Source organism: Canis lupus, chromosome 9, assembly GCF_048164855.1.
Source record: "Canis lupus baileyi chromosome 9, mCanLup2.hap1, whole genome shotgun sequence".
NCBI classification, from domain to species: domain Eukaryota; kingdom Metazoa; phylum Chordata; class Mammalia; order Carnivora; family Canidae; genus Canis; species Canis lupus.
In genome coordinates this window covers 32,488,482-32,509,776 of record NC_132846.1, presented here as the reverse complement: position 1 = coordinate 32,509,776, position 21,295 = coordinate 32,488,482, and the positions used below count along the sequence as shown (strand labels likewise).

The window sequence follows — 21,295 nt, the reverse complement described above, 5'->3', positions numbered from 1 at the left end:
GAGGTATTAGAAAAACCTTTAAAGATACAATGAAAGTGGGCAGCCTGGGTGGCTCACAGGTTTAGCGCTGCCTTTGGTCCACGGCGTGATCCTGGAGACCCTGGATCGAGTCCTGTGTTGGGCTCCCTGCATGGAACCTGCTTCTCCCTCTGCCTCTCTCTCTCCCTCTCTCTCTGTGTGTGTCTCATGAATAGATAAGTAAAATCTTAAAAAAAAAAAAAAAAAAGATACAATGAAAGAATATTGCTTCAGTAGAACAAATGCCTTTCCAAAAATGAAGGAAAAAAAGGTATTTCCATTTATTGAAGACCTATATGGCAACCCTTTTGTGAACAATATTTTTTCAACAATCATAGTAACCCTATGAAAGATGTATTATGCCACCATTTTATAAACAAAGGAGCCAACGATCAGGATTTAAGTAATTTTGTGTAAACCGAGTCCTCTCTTTTCTGTAGCTTATGTTTTTCCACTTAATTATAGGTGTGGAACAGTCAAGGCCAGAATGTTAGAGTAAGGAATTAACAGTTCTTGAAGTAAGCTGTGATGCGCCACTCACATTCCCTCTTTAGGACTAAAAGACTTTCCTTTAATTGCCAAAAGTGCTACCAGACAACTTTCAGGCACCATCCCCACGTGAGAACTACCTCAGGTAAAGGCAGCCACTTCACCCAAGATCATCCTGTTTCACAGGTGGCTTGTATTTCGTTGACTGATTGAAGTGAGGATATAAAGGACTGTCCCCACTCCTTGACAGTTCCAAAGGGTCATCCCAGCTTCAGAACCTTTGTAGGATGGCCTGAGGCATCAATACCCCCTTCTCCCTCTGCCCAGTCATGTGCCTTCTTGTCCCCAAAGCTATTGATGGCAAGACTCTTCCCCCATAATCCTCTCTGGGTTCTCGTTTCTGCTTCCTGGGGAACCCAACTTGTGACTATCTGAGAAGATGGTGTTATAGAAACAATAAACAGACCAAACAATATTTGGATCTTATAAAGTGAAGTGCTGTGACCACATTCTAGTTTCAAAATTATATATTTGGGCTTGCCAGTAATGAGGAAGAGCAGAAAGGCGCAGTTAAGAATGTTGGCAATAGGAACTATTAAATTTTTCAAGCTGACGATATAGTATCTAATTAAGAGCTTCATTTTTCCTCTACAAATATGGAGATTTCATAAAAACCAAAAGAACTTACAAGATTGTCTCATCCTGTTATCAAATACGGATTTGAAAACAGCTAAGTATAATTTAGAAAAAATAGTTAAAAGGAGTGAAAAGAAATATACCAGAATGCTAACAATAACTGTAGGTCATTAACAGCCACACTTTGTGTTTTTCTCATTTCCTGAATATAAACTTAAGAAAATGGGAGAATGATTTTCTTGTAGCATCTTCAGGGTTTTATGAAACTCTGAGAGACAGAGATTAAAATATTTTCTTTAAAAAAAATTAAAATATATTTTTAAATTTATTCATGATAGACATAGAGAGAGGCAGAGACACAGGCAGAGGGAGAAGCAGGCTCCATGCCGGGAGTCTGACGTGGGACTCAATCCCGGGACTCCAGGATCGTGCCCTGGGCCAAAGGCAGGTGCTAAACCCCTGAGCCACCCAGGAATCCCCCATATTTTCTTTAAGATTTTATTTATTCATTCATGAGAGGCAGAGACATAGGCAGAGGGAGAAGCAGGCTCCATCCATGCAGGGAGCCCGATGTGGGACTTGATCTGGCGGATCACGTCCTGGGCCGAAGGCAGATGCTCAACCACTAAGCCACCCAGGCATCCCTAAAATATTTTCTTTAAATGTTTTAGTAAGTATAGAAAACTCTGGGAGACTCTAATGTGATATTAATATTGCTACATATTCCTTTTCCACTGAGTCCATTGTGCTTTATCAAGAATAAATTGCCCCAATTAAATGGCACATAAAGACAGGGAACTCTTAGAATGTTTATTAAATGGATGATTTACAAGAAGGATAGTGATGAATAAAGGTAAAATTTTTCAGTCGAAACATGAAGTTTACATGTGTAAGTTTAAATGAATATTCAATTCTCTTTTTTTTAAATCTTCTCCTTTAAGATTATATCATAGCATATGAAGCACTGGTGAGATCTATGTCACCAGAAATTCCCAGTTTGCTGATTTCCGGGAGATTTTTCATCCGATGATTGTACTGCAACAAATGGGCATCATTGACCGCAACCTTGAAGTGGTCAGATTCAACCAGCACTTGTATCTGAAATGGCACATACACAAAACTGTTAGAAATGCTCATTAATTTCAAGACCAGTCTGGCCTAAGCTCAGAATGTCCCACGTTTCATCTTTCTGATCATCCGTGGAACTGACTGAAGTCCAAAAAAGGAACTTTACAGCAAAAATAAATTCCACAGATTATCCAAAGATTCAAGCAAAATAAAATAAAAAAAAGATGATAAAGATAAGGTAAAGCTATAAAGGTAAAGATTAATAATGTATCTACACAAAAACAAAGTTTTTGTATGGCCAACACCTAAAAGTAAAAAATAAACACACCAAGTGCTAGCGAGGATATGGAGAAAAAGGAGCATTCATGCACTGTTAGTGGGAATGTAAATTGGTGCAGCCACTGTGGAAAATAGTATGGAGGTTCCTCAAAAAATTAAAGATAGAAATACTATTATGATTCAGTAAGTCCACTATTGCGTATTTACCCAAAGAAAATGAAAACACTAGTTTGAGAAGATAAATGCACCCCTATGTTTACTGCAGCATTGTTTATAATAGCCAAGATACGGAAGCAATGTAAGTATGGATCCATAGATGAATAGATGAAGATGTGAGATCGATCTATCTGTATATATTATATAATATGTGTTATATAATATATGCAATGGAATATTTCTTGGCCATAAGAAAGAATGAGATCTTGCCATTTGTGATACCATAGATAGACCTAGGCGATATTATGCTAAATAAAATAAGTCAGACAGAGAAGGACAAATACCATGATTTTACTTACATGTGGAATCTAAAAAATCAAAGGAAGAAATAAATGCACAAAAAGCAGAAACAGACCCATGAATACAAAAAACAAACTGATGGTTGCCAGAGGAGAGGGGTACCTACAAGGACAGGCAAGATGGTTGAAGGGGAGTGGGAGGTACAGGTTTCCAGTTATGGGATGAGTGAGTCATGGGGTACAAGGTACAGCATAGGGAATACAGTCAGTGGTACTGTAATAGTGTTGTATGGTGACAGATGGTAGCTACACTTGTAAGCACAGCATAGCATATAGAGATGTTGATCACTATGTTGTACACCTGAAACTAATGTAATTTTGTCAGCTATACTTCAATAAATAAATGAAAAATACTGAAGTAGAAATTCTCTAAGAGGGTGGCATATGTTGTGAGAATTGATAATAACCAGTTGGGGCAAGAGTAGGGGAAACACTCTTCCAATAGTAGTGAACATGTTTATCCTTACAGCCTTTTGAAAGCAGCACTTTGGCAATATCTTATCTAAATTTTAGATATGTACATTCTTGGGCACCTGGGTGGTCCTGTCGGTTAAGCAGCTGCCTTCAGCTCAGGTACAATCTCAGAGTCCTGGGATGATGCCCCGTGTCGGGCTTCCTCTCCTGCCCCTCCCCTGTCCCCTGCTTGTGCTTCTCTCTCTCTCTGTCTCAAATAAATAAATAAAATCTTTCTAAAAAATTATGTACGTTCTTGGAATAAACTTCTAGGAAGCAAAGATTTATAAGGACCAATATTATACTGTTTTAGTAAAATAAATTTTTCCAGGTTTCATTTATTTGGAATATTTCCATGTTCCAAATTATCATCCATAGGGCACTCATAGAATAAGCACATATCTAAGCAATGAAATGTTATTAAATAATGATGTTCTAATATGAAGAGATGTCCACCAAATATAGAACATGGTCCCTATTAGTCCCTGCCTTTTTTTTTTTTTTTTAAGATTTTATTTATTCGTGAGAGACACACAGAGAGAGGCAGAGACACAGGCAGAGGGAGAAGCAGGGTCCATGCAGGGATCCTGACATGGGACTCGATTCCCGGACTCCAGGATCACGCCCTGGGCTGAAGGTGGCACTAAACTGCTGAGCCACCCAGGGATCCCTAGTCCCTGCCTTTGAGGAACTTATAGTCTAGTTGTTTTATTGGCCACTCTACTGTCAACATAACCACCTCAGAGTCATGAGTTCAGGGGTAGAGATTACTTAATAAAGTTTTTTTTTTAAGATTTTATTTATTCATGAAAAACACAGAGAGGGGAGAGAGAGAGAGAGAGAGAGAGGCAGAGACACAAGCAGAGGGAGAAGCAGGCTCATGCAGGGAGCCCGAAGTAGGACTTGATCCCGGGTCTCCAGGATCACGCCCTGAGCTGAAGGCGGCACTAAACCGCTGAGCCACCTGGGCTGCCCAATAAATAAAGTTTTTAAAATAAATAGCGTTGTATGTCATAGAAAATACTGGAAGGATATTAACCAAGTTGCAACCCTTGTGAGGTTGGGAGAAAGGGGAAAAGATGGAGGTTTTCTTTTTTTTTTTTTTTTTTCTTTTTTTTGGAGGTTTTCTAATTTGAAAATCTGTAAAATTTCTTTTTAATAAAACAAACATTAATTTCAGAATTTAAAAAAATTAGTTTTGATTGCCATGCCAGCTACGCTGCATGAGTCTCAGCCCAACTGTACCATCAAGACTTTCTGCCTTTTTTTTCGTTTTTTCAGTAAGCTCCAAGTCCAGTGTGGAGCCCAACATGGAGCTGGAACTAATGACCCTGAGATTAAGACCTGAGCAGAGATCAAGAGTCAGTTAACCAATTAAGCCACACAGGTGCCCCCTTCTTCCTTTTTTATTAAAGATGCTATTTTTCTCATTTTCAGAAAAGCTTTAAAAACTCAAAAGGTGTAGTAACAGGGACAATGGTGAAATGCCGACATGGAGCTAGAGAGTGTGCCAGTCCTGTTGAGCCTGGTCCCTCAGGATGAGGAGCAGAGGTACTGGCTAGGTGTCCCAGGATAGCTGATAAAAATTCATTTCAAGTGCATCGTGGTTGTAGAGTGATTCCCCATGAGAAATATATATTATCAATATATAATAGTAGCAATAACTTACTTTGTTTTTTTTTAATTTGTTTTGATTTTGGGTTTTTTTGGTGGGCAGCAAAGTTTATTGAGCGACAGTATAAAGCTCCCAAAGAGGGAGGGGACCCAAGAGAGTTGCCCAGCAATAACTTACTTTGAATGGTTTACCACTTTCGAATGGAAAAGCTGCCTGCCTTTCTTCCTTTCCCCAGATATTATCCAGCTTGGTATTGCAAACAATGACTCTCTTGTTGTCTTCATTGAAGCGTGGGTTAAAGTGGAAGGCAACATCATTCCCTCTCTTGAAATCTAGAGCAAGTCTGTTTTAAACCAAAGACCAGAGTTAGTAAAATGATTCAAGTTGTACATTTGTATCAAAGGAAGAATTCATCATTTTCTAAAGATCAAATCATTTTATAAAATACACAACATTTTCTAAAGGGAAGCAAATAAACCAGAGTATGGCTTCAAACTGGAAAGTAAACGAAGCCACTGTTTGATGCGCCCTTGTAGTACTGGAAAGTATGCAAGGCAGTACGTGTTCACTTTTTTTGCCTCCTTGTCTTTGGTCACATCATTCCATTTAGCTGTCATTCCCTCTTTACTGCCTACTATGAAAACTCTTCAAATCATAATGGTTACCTCTTTCCTGCCCTGCCAGTTACTTTTAATACCTATCAAATACCTGGCTTCCTTCTAGTTAACCAAAAACTTAGTCCTAAAATACCAAGAATGAGAGAACATAATGTTCAGAATCCTGTTGCTAAGTTGTGAAGTCATGGAGAGATAAATGTGTTAAACATTCCAAGATGGGAAGTGGAATTAATGGAAGTGCTGGCTTAACTTTTTGACCTTGTTCCTTCTCCTTGGATGTTAATGCAAACACAAGTCCTCAGACTGTTCAAGAATTAACCCTACCCTCAGCTTCTCAAAGTCTGCTCCCTGGAGCACTAATGTCAGAATCAGCAGGTGCTCTCGTTTTAAAAAGGTCTACACTCAACCTATTAACAATGATTTCTTGGGCATTTTCATTTCCCCAGTAACACACATACAACCACAAATGTCTTTCAACGACTGAATGCACAGGGAGAGGATCAATATAATCAGATGGCAATGGCATTTGTATTTGACTTTAAAAAAATCCGATAGCTATATTTTCTCTACAGTGAAAAGGAAGACCTTGCCATCTCTACCAACTTAAGCATTCTTTTCTTCATGTAACTCATCACATAAATTTTGCAGAATGAAGCAACTGTTTTTTCAGTTTACTACCATCTTAACCATTTCTACCAAAATTAATATTAATCTGCCACAGTCTGTGTGCATCTCTAGTATTACTGGGGCTAAGGTTTCTAGTGCAAAAACCCTGAATGAGACAAACATCCAGTGTGGATCTGTGTGATAGTGGCTGAGGAAGGAGTACAAATCGTAAGTGCTGAATGCATAGGATCAGATGTGCTGGGTTCTGTGTTATTTGGGGAAGCAAGATGGATAAGGACATTGTAACTGGCTGTGAGGCCAGCTTTATCGTGCAGGTAAGCACTGTGTTTAGAGAGAAGCTGTACAGGCTGTGTGGAAAGAAGAGAGGGCTTAGGGTCCTGGCTACCAACCAGAACCAGAGAAGGCTGGCTGGATGTAAAATGATTATATCAGAGGCTGAGTCCATTTCCTGGTAACAGAAAAGGGGGTTCCCACGGATCCACGAGGAGCAAAGTGAAAGACACAAAGTTGTTTATCGATTCATAAGAATCCTGTGTACCTGTGTACATAGCTTGAACTTGTACCTTTTGTGCACTGTCGGTAAGACCCAGAAACACAGATCAATTTATGGCTGCAGGAGCTTTAATGGTACTACCACCTCAGGACAGGCATCCTGGATGTCTTCAGGGTATCCTTAACCTGCTTGTATTACATGTAAATACAAGCAGTGGTGATAACCACAGCCAGGCATCCCAGGGCAGCCATAAATCAGTATGGATTTTCCTAGATGAGCTCAGGGGCTTACTCCATCCTAGCTCACCTCCATCAAAACCAGTTCCAATACCCAAAGTTGACTTCTTTTGAAGCAGTCTTTAACTTGTAGGGTCTTTCCAAATCTTTTTTTTTTTTTAAAGATTTTATTTATTTATTTATGAGAAACACAGAAAGAGAGAGGCAGAGACACAGGCAGAGAGAGAAGCAGGCTCCATGCAGGGAACCTGATGTGGGACTCGATCCCAAACTCCAGGATCATGCCCTAAGCCGAAGGCAGATGCACTTAACCGCTGAGCCACTCAGGCGCCCCTTTTCAAATCTTTACATAAGTAGTGTCTACTCAGAAGACTGGGGTTCCACCATCCTGCCACTTAACATCTGTAGACCTGGCTGACAGCTTGGGAATCTATGACTCTGCTTTGTGCCCAGGAGGAAGGCAGAAAGGACAGTCAAGCCCACTAAGACTGCACTGGGACCTGCATGGCTGCAGGGTGATCTGTCCAAATATGAGGGGAGAGAGGTATGATGTGTAAGCTCTCAGATGAACTCAAAATTACATCCAGTGCAATCTTTGTGTTTTTGACCCTAATCTTTAATGGGTATCTAGATATAAAACGCATGCTTGGTTTTTTAGACAATACATGGCTCAGCGGTAGAGAGATGGCCAAGTATTACATTACATAAGACTGTACTTCCCTTAAATTCTAAGGCTCTCACTGCCAGGAATAACTTAGGTTTTTCTGAATGGGTTGTCTGCTCTTTCCCTTTATCCCCACAAAGTAAAACTTTTTGGGGGTGCCTGGGTGGGTCAGTCAGTTAAGCATCTGCCTTCAGCTCCAGATCGAAGTAGAGCTCCCTGCTCAGCGAGAAGTCTGCTTCTCCTTCTGCCCCTCCCCCTGCTCATGCTTGTGCTTGCTCTCTCAAATTAATAAATAAAATCTTAAAAAAAAAAAAAAAAGTAGAACTGTTCCATTGTAGTTCTGGGAGAAAAAACAAGATTTAAGTGAGGGACATTTTGTCCTCTTGGTGGGAACACACACATGATTTATGAGATAATCCCATTCTGTGATATAGAATTCTCAATGTAAAATTTTAAAAATTTTATTAAAATTTGAAACAGATCATCCTTTATTCAAAAACCAATTGACAAATATGTTAGAGTTGCTAATTTTGCTCTTTACCTGTTTGCACTGGGCCTTACTGTGCCCAGAATTGTTATCAGCATGCGAGGCTTGACTCCTCCAGGCAAAGGTAGGTCATAAGGCACAGTCTGGGAATAAAAAACATACATGTATCAATAGAGTCATGTGTTCTTGGGGAAAGAAAGGAAAATATTTTGCTAATGTGACTAACACATAACCCTAATTTAAGCCATTTTTCCAGATTCTCAGGCCACCCTGCCCAAGGCCTGAAGGGATAAGGCTTCCTACATGTACAAGTAAGTAATAATCATGAATAAAACCATCAGGGGGCTCCTGGGTGGCTCAGTTAAGTGTCTGCCTTTGGCTCAGGTCATGATCCCAGGGTCCTGGGATAGTCTCTTGTCAGGCTCCCCACTGAGCAGGGAGCTTCTTCCTCTCCCTCTGCCTCTCCCTTGGCTTGGTGTCTCTCTCTCTCTCTTTCTCTCTCTCTCTCTCTCTCTTTCTCTCTCAAATAAATAAATAAATAAATAATTTTATTTTATTTTTTACCTTTGTTTTTATTTAAGCTCGATTTGCCAACATATAGTATAACACCCAGTGCTCACCTCATCAAGTGCCCTCCTGAATGCTCATCACCCAGTTACCCCATCCCCCGACCCACCTCCCCTTCTGCAACCCTTTGTTTCCCAGAGTTAGGGGTCTCTCATGGTTTGTCTCCCTCTCTCATTTTTCCCACTCAGTTCCCCTCTTTCCCTTATAATCTCTTTCACTATTTCTTATATTCCATGTATGAGTGAAATCATATGATGATTGTCCTTCTCCGATTGACTAAATAAATAAATAAATCTTTAAAAAAAAAAAAAAAAAAGGAATAGAGCCATCAGTTAATTGGTGCCAAAGACAGAACATATTCCCTTTTGGAGCACTGTATCTCTCACTAGTAAGGCCATCCTAATCTATGATTCATTCACGTGGACTATTTTTTGGAAAGGCTTAGGCTTGCCCTTGCAATCAACATTAACATTTTTGTGCCACTTTTCTTTTTTAAAAATTACTTTTACTGAGATATAATCATATCAGTTTTAGTTATACATCCTTGTGCCCCTCTTAAGAACCCTGTCACATAACGTACTTCATCATGGTCATTTGCTCCCTGAGAGCAGGCATTGTGTCACATCTGGGGACTTGTGAGTTCTCATAAGCTCTACTTACATGGAATCAACAGGGTGCTTTGAGTGTGGCAGATCCTAAAAATTTCTGGAATGAAGAACACTCTTCATCTAATACATTCCCTAGTTCTTCCACAAAAATTTATTAACCATCTATGTTCAAGGTGCTGTAAATATTCCCAAACTCCCTTTGGCCTTTTCTCTTTTCCCTTCATAATTTCTTACCCCAGCCCCCCCAACCCCAGTTCAACCACCAGCCAAGTCTTTTCTCTCTAGACCTATACTTCCTCCTATTTGCATTTCCTACAGATGCTTCAAGTCCGACAGGTGTGAACTGGAGTTTGTTTCTTCCTCCCCATGCCCCAACAGATCTCCTTCCTGAGTTCCTGGTTCGGGCTGACCCTTAGCTGCTGCTCTAATTGTCTGGCCTTGAAAACCCAGTCATCCCTGACTAAGACCTAACAACTAGTTCCTGGGGTTCTTCCTCTGCAACCCCTCTCACATCTGCCTCTTCCTTTTCACAGCTTCCATGTCCCCATCTGTCTACAAAAGACTACCTGTGGTCAACCAAGGCCTGCTCAATGCTGCCCATGCACCCAACGCCTTCTCTGTACTCTCCTCTAGGCAGACCTAAAGGCAGGTCAGATGCTACCTATGCCAACGTCCACATGGTCCTGAGAGGGTCTGATCCCACACTGCTACTAAATGCTTTCCCAACATCTATATGTTATCTCCCAACTAGATTATACATCTGGAAGTGAAGGATCTATTTTTGAGATGTGTCTAGGGTCTCCACAGAGTTAGGTTTTATACTTAGAATTCATATACTAAAATGGGTTTTAATACAAATGAAAATTCAATCCTAAAATCACAAAATTATCTCTAGAAGGTTTTTTCAAAACCATATTACCTTGGTTTCCCTACACATTCCCTCTATGAGCCTAGACAAATTGTGTAACTAATTCTCTACTGTCTCATTTCCTCATGTGTAAAAGTAGGACTAGTAACAGTATCTTTCAGGGCAGTTATGGGGTTAAAGGATATCACCCATGTAGAAGCACACTGCTGGTATGAGTTATGTACTGTTTATTGATAATATTAACTAAAATGTACCCTCATTACTATGATCTTAACTTCATTTATATTAAACCTGCCTTACAGATGTCTTGAAAAGATACACTGACTTCTCTTCATACTAATAGTACACATACTAATCTCAATACAAACAATGAGTTTTTCTAATGGGCTGACATACACCATGGTTGGTCCTTGAAAAGTGGCTCTATGCAGCGAGTTTAAAGCTTCAGGTCTCTCTGAAGCCCTTTGCAGGTTGGTGCTCAGAGCCAGCTCCCAGCCAGAGCACAGCAAAGTAATGGCACCGACTTGAGAAAATTGTTCTGTTCGTTCGTCATTAGCTTTGTCCTGATCACACTCAAGTATATGAAATGGCTAGTTCCATCTTACCAGTGGTCCAGCAGGGATGCCAAAGGGACCAGCCGCAGGGTAGGCTCCCGGAGCGCTTGGTTGTCCAGGAGGCGGGTAGGCCCCAGGCCCACTCGGTTGCCCGGGTTGGGTTCCTGGTGCTGTTGGGCCAGGATAAGCAGGTGCTGTGGGGCCAGGGTAGGTGCCAGGAGGCGCCTGGCCAGGGTAGCCGCCGGGAGGTGCCTGGCCAGGGTAGCCACCGGGAGGTGCCTGGCCAGGGTAGCCGCCGGGTGGTGCCTGGCCAGGGTAGCCGCCGGGAGGTGCCTGGCCAGGGTAGCCGCCGGGAGGTGCCTGGCCAGGGTAGGCACCAGGATAGGAGGCCCCTGGGTAGCCCCCTGCTCCAGCAGGCTGGTTTCCCCATGGACCAGGCCATCCTTGAGGGTTTGGGTTTCCAGACCCAGATAAAGCATCATTAAGCTAGACAGAAAGATATCAATAATTACAGGATGAAAAACATTCACAAAAACAGAACTTTCAGGAAAACAGGAATATGGGATCTAAGAAGTAGAGGGATACAGTAAGGGTATGAAATTCACATCAACAAAATTTTCCTGCCTATTAAACAGTTTGCAGTTCATAAGACTAAAATTAGACTTTGGGGTTATATATGCTTCATCACTTTCTTTTTCTTTTTTAGTAATAATGTATCAGTACTGGTTTATTAATAGTAAAAAATGTACCATACTAATGTAAGACATTAATATTAGAGGGAAGTGGACATAGGGTAAATGGGAACTCTTTGTACTATCTATGCAATTTTTTTATAAATCTAAAACTAGTTTAAATTTTTTAAGTTGTTTTTTTTTAAAGACAGATCATGCCATTAAGTGGGATTCCAGATTAATTACTGTTTGTATGGGGATGAGGAGAGCCATATAGAAAATGGAAAACAAAGCAAAGCAATTTATAGTTCTTAACATGAATTGTCTTTCCATAAAGAATGTGTTTTTTTGATGCACTATAATTCTAATAGCGATTGCCATATTTTCTTGGCCGTATAGTGTCAACATATGAACTACATGGTAAAGTTCATACAACTATCCAATGGTATAAGGCTTTTCCTTGGAAAGAACAAGGATGGCTTAATAGAAGCCTCCATACCAGTTTCACAAGACCATTCCAGAGAAGGATTTCTAAGAGGTGTGGTCCCCTTCTTAGCAGCTCTCAAAGGGCTTCCAGTCCCATTTCCAATCTCTAGCAGAACCACAAGACTGTCCCTGGCAGCCACAATAGGTACACGGCCATGCACAGTGGTTTCTGATATAAGCAGGTACTTGCTTTATCTGTGTTTTGATGATTATTTAGTCAAACAACTACATGGTTCAGATGAAGAGAAGCCCTACAGTAGGTGGTCAGAATGATGGGCTTGAGTTCTCATAGTTCAATGAGTTCCATGTCTGACAGCAGAGTCAGTCCTGCCACATTCCCAATGTGGTAATGTGCTGGTCAAATCCATCCCTCTCCTTGCCCTGGGCTGATCACAGGGGAACTGACCCCTGAAGATGGTGTTTAAAGGCTTCCAGATGAGTCTGGCTAAGGAGAAGCATCGGCCAGAAATTAAAGAATAGGAAGAAGAGAGAAGCCTGGGTAGCTCCCCTGTCCTTTTTGCCTCATGGGGCATCCGGGCAGCTGTGGCCTCTCCTGCATCCCTTTATTCTTTCTTCCCATCATCTCGGATCATGGAGGGTTGCCTTTTGTAACCTGCCAAAGTCAGGAGCTAGCCTTCCTCTATGTAAAAGTACATCATCTCTAACTGACATGAAAAGAAAAATCGTAGAAATCAGGATGCTGAGACAGCACCATTGCACCATCCTTCCCTTTGCTCATATTATTTCTCAGCTTCTGCCCATGAAGTCAAACTGTTTCTATCGCAGGCTTTTTAGTAAAGGAGTTATGGTTAGTGAGTCCCAGGCATCAATCTCCCTGGCTTTCTTCCTGAACCTATTGCTGGAAAAACAAGACTTGAGCTAACCAGCCCTCATTGGACAGTTAAGGCCAGAGGAAGCCACATGGTGAGAGAATTAGAAGCGAATGTCTGATGGTAAAGAAAGCCCTCAACCTACGTGGAATGGATATTACAGTAAGAAAACAGACATAAAACACTTACTGAAAAACTGTCTGCCATTTTCCTGAAAAGGGGGGAAAAAAGATAGGTTATCATTTGATCCTAGACAATTTCACCAGTTTCCATATTAATATAACATCACACACAGTACATTGGGCAGTTCTAGATTATCTACAGGCATTCTTCTAAACCAAGCCAGTATATTCCCCAAATACACCTAAATCAATAGTGTGGAACTACAAGGAAAAAAAAAAGCTCTAGCAGGGATGCACTCCAGCTAGATCACCAAGCCCTATTTAACTCGTAATTCTCAAGTCTAATCAGACCAACCTATGTTCTGAAGGAACGAGGAAGCAAATGTCCTGCCCCTTTCTTTGGTAAGGACAGAAACAGTCCTGGTTCATCTGTGGTCCTCCTCACCTTTCTTCCTGGGTGCTTTTTCCACCACCTCTTACAAAGAGTTGAGCCTCTTAATATCACCCACCTTCCCTCCCACTCCCAAGATCAACCCCATGCCCTCTTCTGGGTTTTAGGAGGAAAGCAGAGTTGACAGATTCCTACTGAGATTTGAAAACCAATGCCCCAGATGGAGTTGCTACCAATGATTTATTCCTTCATTTGCACGTATTTATGCCTGCTCTGGGCCAGGCACCATGCTCTTGCTTGGGTCCGAAGACAGATAGGCCAAGATCTGTATGGTCAAAGGGCTCACGGGCCATCAGGAATCACGAGGGATCAATGCTGTGAGCCAGACTGTGTGATGGGGCATCGCAACTAGAACTATGACTTCTAAAATGGGAAGAGGTGGTATTGTTTGAACTAAGCCTTAAAGGAGAGGTGAGATCCGGATGTGGAGCAATGAAGAAAAAAAAGGCAGGTACAGAATACTTCTTTTTTTTAATTCATGATATTTGTTACTCCAAACGAAACTCAGGCAGTATAACAAACTAGGGTGAAAAGAAAAGAAGTCAGGCAATGTAGAGTAAAATATTTTTGGGTAGGATGCTAACCAAAAAGAGTTGGCTTTGCCCAGAGCTGACTCGAGGGGTGGCCTTGACACAACCTTCCTGCTTTCTCCTGCTCCTCTCCCTATGCCAAGTCTCTAACCATTTAAGATGTTTTATACCTGCTCCCACTGCAGGTGCTCTGGCAGTGAGGGGAAGAGGGAAGCTTTGGACTCCTAAGGCCTGGGTGAGTTTTCTTGAGTCAGGATCACCTGAACTATGGCCAAAGTGATCTAGATCTTAAACAATCAGAATCTCTTTTCCCTTGAGTTGCCCACTGTGATATGTACTAAATTATTTTAAGAAATGACATTACCCCTAAAGAATAATAATTGATAGGTCCTAAACAGTTAAAATATCAGGCTTTTTGGTAAAAAAAAAAAAAAAAAGACTTAACAACTTAATGTCCTCCTAGGACTGAATGTCCTCCATTTGTACATATCAGATAGTTTATCATACTCTGCTATTTATGTCACAGTTGAATATTACCTTCTAAGTTTTTTTGCACATCTCTTTTTTAAATCTGGACATTCTCAAACATATTTGGAAGCAGTTTATGGTATCACCATATCATCCATCTTCAAATGTGGGAAACTGCTAGCAATTTGAGTAGGAAGTCACAGTGACTCTCCCAGGGCTTACATTCATGTATTTCCTGTAGCATTTAAGCTTTTTCTTTTTAAGATTTTTTATTTATTTATTCATGATAGACACAGAGAGAGAGAGAGAGAGAGAGGCAGAGACACAGGCAGAGGGAGAAGCAGGCTCCATGCAGGGAGCCCAACAGGGACTCAATCCCGGGACTCCAGGATCACGCCCTAGGCTGAAGGCGACACTAAACTGCTGAGCCACCCAGGGATCCCCAGCATTTAATCTTTTAAAGCAGAAGTCACCTGCTTCTCCACTTGGGCTTCCTTCCCCAAAAGGCTACTGCTGCTTAGAAAAGTGTGCAGCCACCACAGGAGGAACTTGAGACAAGTGTTATTACAGAAAAGGAAAAGAAAGGAAGTCTTTTTTTTCTTTTAAGATTTTAAGTAATCTCTACACCCAACATGGGGTTCAAACTCACAATCCTGAGATCGAGAGTTGCATGTTCTACGGACCGAGCCAGCCAGGTGCCCCAGAAAGGACTTTTCTTTTTTTTTTTTTCTCCTTTCCTTTTTCCTTTCCTTTTTCCTTTCCTTTTTCCTTTCCTTTTTTCCTTCCTTCCTTCCTTCCTTCCTTCCTTCCTTCCTTCCTTCCTTCCTTCCTTCCTTTCTTCCTTCCTTCCTTCCTTCCTTCTAAAAGATATTTATGGGGATCCCTGGGTGGCACAGCGGTTTGGCGCCTGCCTTTGGCCCAGGGCGCGATCCTGGAAACCCGGGATCGAATTCCACATCAGGCTCCCGGTGCATGGAGCCTGCTTCTCCCTCTGCCTGTGTCTCTGCCTCTCTCTCTTTCTCTCTGTATGACTATCATAAATAAATAAAATAAAATAAAATAAAAATAAATAAATAAATAAATAAATAAATAAATAAATAAATAAATAAAAAAAAGATATTTATGGGCAGCCCTGGTGGCTCAGCAGTTTAGCGCCGCCTTCAGCTTGGGGTGTGATCCTGGAGACCTGGGATCGAGTCCCACGTCCGGCTCCTGGCATGGAGCCTGCTTCTCCCTCTGCCTGTGTCTCTGCCTCTCTCTCTCTCTTTGATGAATAAATAAATAAATAAAATCTTTTAAAAAAGATATTTATTTATTTTAAAAAGAGAACAAGAAAGAGAGAGAGAACACGAGCAGGAAGAGGGTGAGAGGGAGAGAGTGAAGCACACTCCCTGTTGAGCAGAGAGCCTGATGTGGGGCCTGATCCCAGGATGCCCAGAATCATGACCTGAGCTGAAGACAGATGCTTAACTGACTGAGCCACCCAGGCGCACCCAGAAAGGACGCTTCTTAAGAAAACAAAGCCTCTCTTATTTTGGATGCTGGAAGGAAACAATCTTGAACTTCACGATGGGCAGAAAGTTCAGTTCGTTTGATTACACAAACTTCTTCCATTCCTGCATAACATACTAAAGACCCAGACTAAAAAATAAATAAATAAATAAATAAAGACCCAGACTTACAACTTCATAAGTGTTTTTTGGCTTCTCTTAGATATTCCTATTCTGTAAAGGCTTTTTCCCAACCTCAGCACCACTGACATTTCAGGTTGGATTCTTTGTCGGAGTTGGAAATGTCTCCAACTAGCATCTATGGCTTCAATATATAAGGTGCTAGTAGCACAATACCCCACCTCCCAATTATGACAACCAAAAATGTCTTCAGACATTGCCACACATCTTGGAAGCTGAGGCTAAAGGGCAAAGTTGTGCCTGGTTGAGATACACCTGTCTAGGCTGATTAACATGTGTATCCCTATAGAAGTGGAGATACAAGGTCAATAAAAACCAAAAAGTTAGTTTCAATAGTTAAAACTAGCTAAATCTGTACCATTGGCCTAATAAGGTGTCATATTAACATAACTCCAATCAAACTAAAATGTGTTTAAAGGCTGATTACAACTAGAAACTAAAGCAGCATTTCCAAAATGTAACATTTCTTCTTAAAGTCTCTGCTCAAGCATATTCAACTTATTTTCAGCTCCAACTAAAACAATTTGAGAAACAAAGCAGATTCCACTTTCTTTCCACTGTGTTTCATATAAAGCCTTGGTTGACAGTTTGTATTATGCTGTGATACATTAGACAAGCTCATTAGAATAATGACACCCTGCATTAATGTGGTGCTTTTCAGCTTATAAAGCACTTTTCCATACTTTCCCTATTTTCATTCTGATAATAATCTTATAAGATTTTCAGGGGAAAGTTAATATTCCCATTCTAGATGTAAGGAAACTGGGCAACCCTGGTGGCGCAGCGGTTTGGTGCCGCCTGCAGCCTGGGGTGTGATCCTGGAGACTCGGGATCGAGTCCCACATCAGGCTCCCTGCATGGAGCCTGCTTCTCCCTCTGCCTGTGTCTCTGCCTCTCTCTCTCTGTGTCTATGAATAAATAAATAAAATCTTAAAAAAAAAATAGGTGTAAGGAAACTGAGGCTCAGAGAGGTGGCCCAAAGTCATTCTGTTCTTGGCAGGCCAACAACCAGGGTCCAAGCATCCTCACTCATAATTCAGGTTCATTTTATACTGAATGTCAAACCTCACTCTTTGAAATTTTAAAGTATCATCCTTTAAAAGTGTTAATTACTTCACTTAGAAATTAATTCTCTGGCCTATTCATTCAGAACTACATAACATGTTGAAATTGTAAACAAATTAAAAAAAGAAACCATGTTTTTGTCAGAAAACTAGCTGAGTGACTCATTCAGTGAGCTTTGATACACACAGTATTGAATATAATGATGCCATTTTGCACAGTCACTTTGCTAATTATAACCACATTTAAACCAATAAAGTGTACTTCTCCAAAAATTGGATACGCACTGTTTCAAAATGTTTATTCTCTACCATCAGATCTGTATCTGTTTTTCAAAAAAGGTTATAACCAATGCTTTTTTCAAATAAAGGTTAGCAACCTTAGAACTTAAAAAAAAAAACTATTTAGATAAATATCTTTCTTACTTGCCTGGAAATTTCCTCTCTCTTTCTGTCTCTCTGTCCCTCTGTCTCTTTCTTTTATATGAACTATTTATATAGAGACACAATCAAATGTAAAAAAAAGTCTTCTCACCCTATAGATACTACACATACATGAACTCCATCCTGCCATTCCCAGCAGTGGAAAATTTAGAAGCACCAGGAAAGAAACCCTACATTAAAGCAAAACAAAACAAACAAAACATGAGGAAATACTATGTAAGTCTTCACATTTGGAAAAACCTACAGAAAGTAGTTCAATGTTGCTTTGGAATAAAGAATTTAAACATGAGTCAGAATGTAGATCATTTTAATTGGCTGTTAATTGTAGCTTTTCCCTCTAATAAAGAGGGGCTATTTACTGTACTCTGCTATTCTAGATCCACCTAGCAATTAGTCCAGTAGCCAGGGTTCCTGGGAGCACTTCTGAAATTTCTGCTCACACAGGGCCCTGACCTTTATACAAGCTGAAAGAGAAGTAGATCACGAATGTATTTCCTCAGAACCCCAAGGCACTGCCCACACCTCCTCTCCAAAGACCACAGGAGAGGCAGTCTACTTCCTGCTCTTGCTGAAAAAAGGAGCAGGGCGTGAGGAAAGTACTTTCCAAAGCCAAATTCAGTGATGCTGAGTTGGAACAAAGGAAACTGGTCTTTTACTAGGATTTCCTTCTTATCATAGTTCCTCAGCATCAAGGAAGGTAAAGTTACTCGGTGCCTCTCAGTTACTGATTTTTTCCCCCTATGGAAAAGCTGAACATCAGTCAAGAGAGAAAGAACACATGATACTTAGTCAGCAGCAAATTGGAAGTTTACAGCAAGCACTGCCCTGGCAGGCTTAGCACTCAGAATTTAATTACCCAGTTCAGGCTCTAGACACCCAATGTCAACCCAGCTGTCCTCGGTGGGAGCCTCTTTCCCAAACCATCACAGGAAAGGGAGGCTAGGTTTCAGATCAGTTACCATGAGTCTCAAATACCTTGAGTTTACAAGTCAACTGTATCTAAGGTCAACATGAGATGCTCATATAATACATGAGTGTAGGCGCCTGTTGCAGTTAAGATTTAGAGTCTGGCTGATGAGGTTCTAAACAAATAGGTAACTATATAGGTGAGACGAACACTGGCCTTTTGAGCTCACTGCAATAACTGATATATAGAGCAATATAGCAGTAACTGAAGTCTTTATAGTAAAAACATTTATGCATATTTGTAGCATAGTGAGGCTTCATTAATTAAAGACCCCTGCAAAAAACAGGCTCAATTTATCAGTGTTCCCCTTCTTCTATTCCTTAAGTAACCTGGTGAGACATCCTTCCAGCACTTCAAAGCTCAAAACATTCAAAGACCATCATCAAACTTTCCCCCGGAACATGGAAGAGGTGCTGATTCTAAGTGTAACCCCCAAACGTTATGAATCTAGGAAGCAGTTCCAATCCCCCAAAGGTCACCGAGGACCTGTCTTCCATTCCTTTCCCAGAATCCCGGAAACCGACTGGGTCACTGTGGTTCAGCCTTCAGCAACCCAACTCCCAGGAGTCACTTTACAAAGATTCCACAGTATCTGGAATAGGAACCACTAACTTGAAGGGTGGGCCTGAAGCCGAAGTCCCTGCCTCTCCGGCGTTACGCTGCTGCTCCTCAGAGGACACGCACGTTACAGTGTTTTTATTTTAGCACCTGACAATTCACAGTGCACCTCCAAATCGGTTTTAAAAGCTGGCTCCGCTGGGGCTCTGCTCTTTCTGCCACACCCTACGCGTCCTCGCCGCGCAGACCTGGGTTCATTAATGCCCACATTAGCCAATGGCAGGGATGAGTCACTGATTTGCAAAAGCTTAGGATGTGCAGTGTTCGCCAGGCCATGCACATGCCCACCCAGGCCCTGGGGCATCACCGCTTTCTGTGGGATCAGCACCCAGCGAGCGGCGCAGCCCCTGCCCCTGCCGGGCGTGGTACCCGAGCTCCCGCGCGTCCCCACAGCCATGGCGCGCGGGAGGCCCCTGGGACGGGGGACCCCCTCCCGAATCCCAAGCCTCGGCGGGCCGCTGGGGTGGCCGAGCGCGCGCCCCCGCCACCCGCTCGCCGGCGGACGCACCCGCGCGCTCCAGGACCGGTACGGGAGTCCCGCAACGCGCCGCCAACTTTCCCGAAGTCGCACGCCGCTCTCTGGGGAGACGCAGGCTGCGGGCCCCGCAAGCGACCTCCGTCCCTCCGCGCCCCCCGCCCCCGCAGACCGCCGGCCCCCGCTCCCCGGGCCCGGCCGCCAGCAGGCTCGGTCCGCGGCCCCCGCGCGCCCGCCGTGCCCCTTGCGCCCCCGTGACCCCCGCGCGCCCCCGCCGCTCACCCCGTGCTCCCGCGCGCCCCCTGCGCCCCCCGTGCCCCCGCCGCTCACCCCGTGCCCCCCGCCGCGCCCCCCGCCGCGCCCCCCGCCGCGCCCCCGCCGCGCCCCAGCAGCTCACCCCACGCCTCGGCGCTCGTTCGCTCGCTGCGGGGACGGCTTCGGGGACGGCTTCGGGGAGGCGGCGCGATCCCTGACGGGGCGGCGGCCCCGCGCCTCAAATAGGCCCGGCCCGCCCGCCTCTAGGGGGCGGGTCCCCCCCCCCCCCCCCGCGCCCCGGCCCGGCCCGGCCCGGCCCGGCCCCTACCCGCGGGCGAGGCCCCAGCGCACACCCGGCGGGCGGGTCCCGGGCGCCGCTGAGAAGCTCCCGGCCCCGAGGGCGGCGGGGGGACGCTGGGGGGCGACCTGCAGCCCCGCAGCCCCGCAGCCCCGCAGCCCCGCAGCCCCGCAGCCCCCAGCCGCGGTCCCGCGGCCGCCCGAGACCTGGCGTGTGGCCACGTTCCCCGCCGTCTCTCCAGATTCACCTGGTGCCTCCCTCCACCGGGACCGAGAGCCTGCGAAGGCTTCCCAGTGCGCTTCTTTTTACAGAGTCTTGCTTGCTGGCTGGCTTTCACCGAGTTTGCTTGTTTTCGGCTTGAATTGCAGGCCCTCTCGTCCTTTCTGCATTTATTTTACCTAAACCCTCTCCGGTAGCAAAGCGTTCCCAAGAAGTGCTTGGGGACTTGTGTCACTGGGAGGGCCCTGTCCAGTTTTCTGAGGTGCTGGGTGAGAGAGAGAGATGCCCCCATATTCCTGACCTTGCACTCGTTCCCTTTCTGAGCTGCCGTGCGAGAGCCCTAAATCGTTTCTGCTTGTTTGCTCCCCACTGCATCCCTTCCTAGAATGCCTATTTGTTTTCTCAGAGACTGGGGAGAGTCCTGATGAAGGACGGCGGGAACCGGTAAACACAAAGTGGCTTTGGTAAAGGCAGAAATAGGATAAAGCTACCACTCTAAGATATATTTTTTTAAAGACTATTTATTCATGAGAGACACACAGAGAGAGGCAGAGAAACAGGCAGAGGGGGAAGCAGGCTCCATGCTGGGAGCCTGATGTGGGACTCGACCCCGGGTCTCCAGGATCAGGCCCTGGACTGAAGGTGGCGCTAAACCGCTGAGCCACCGGAACTGCCCTTTAAGAAATGTTCTTACAGCAAATAGTGATTCTTGCAGGAGAGAAGGCATTTATATGGTATCATTTCCGTGGATAATCACTGAGTGAAATGGTTAAGGATGTCCAAGATGGATTTTTTTTAAGTTCAGATATCCACTCATAAAAATTAACTCACAGTGGATCAAAGGCTTAATTGTAAGACCTCAAAACATAAAACTCCTAGAAGAAAACAGGGCGAAAGCTCCTTGATATTGGTCTT

General features: G+C 43.3%; 1 protein-coding gene across 3 annotated transcripts; it reads right to left on the bottom strand.

Annotated features, from left to right (window-relative positions):
• Nucleotides 1-1,939: 1,939 nt before the first annotated feature.
• On the bottom strand, nucleotides 1,940-20,696 carry LGALS3 (galectin 3). Of its 3 annotated transcripts, XM_072838672.1 has the most exons (7): nucleotides 20,006-20,107; nucleotides 19,128-19,321; nucleotides 12,971-12,992; nucleotides 10,846-11,280; nucleotides 8,252-8,340; nucleotides 5,251-5,416; nucleotides 1,940-2,241 (listed from the first exon to the last, which is right to left on the bottom strand). In XM_072838672.1, exons 3-7 carry the CDS (start codon nucleotides 12,986-12,988, stop codon nucleotides 2,086-2,088), a joined length of 864 nt encoding a protein of 287 aa, XP_072694773.1. In that variant the 5' UTR covers nucleotides 12,989-12,992; nucleotides 19,128-19,321; nucleotides 20,006-20,107; the 3' UTR covers nucleotides 1,940-2,085. The 3 variants fall into 3 exon arrangements, with proteins under 3 accessions (XP_072694773.1, XP_072694774.1, XP_072694776.1); XM_072838673.1 differs by lacking the exons at nucleotides 19,128-19,321; nucleotides 20,006-20,107 and adding an exon at nucleotides 20,409-20,696; XM_072838675.1 differs by lacking the exon at nucleotides 19,128-19,321 and having other exon boundaries at nucleotides 20,006-20,132.
• Between the last annotated feature and the right edge of the window lie 599 nt (nucleotides 20,697-21,295).

What these genes read in the sequence shown, in the direction of transcription:
- LGALS3 (XM_072838673.1), bottom strand. An exon ending in GTAAGGCCCAGTGCAAACAG is followed by an intron (nt 5,417 to 8,251) that starts GTAAAGAGCAAA and finishes GGTTTAAAACAG; the next exon opens with ACTTGCTCTAGATTTCAAGA. An exon ending in AAAGTGGTAAACCATTCAAA is followed by an intron (nt 2,242 to 5,250) that starts GTAAGTTATTGC and finishes GTGCCATTTCAG; the next exon opens with ATACAAGTGCTGGTTGAATC.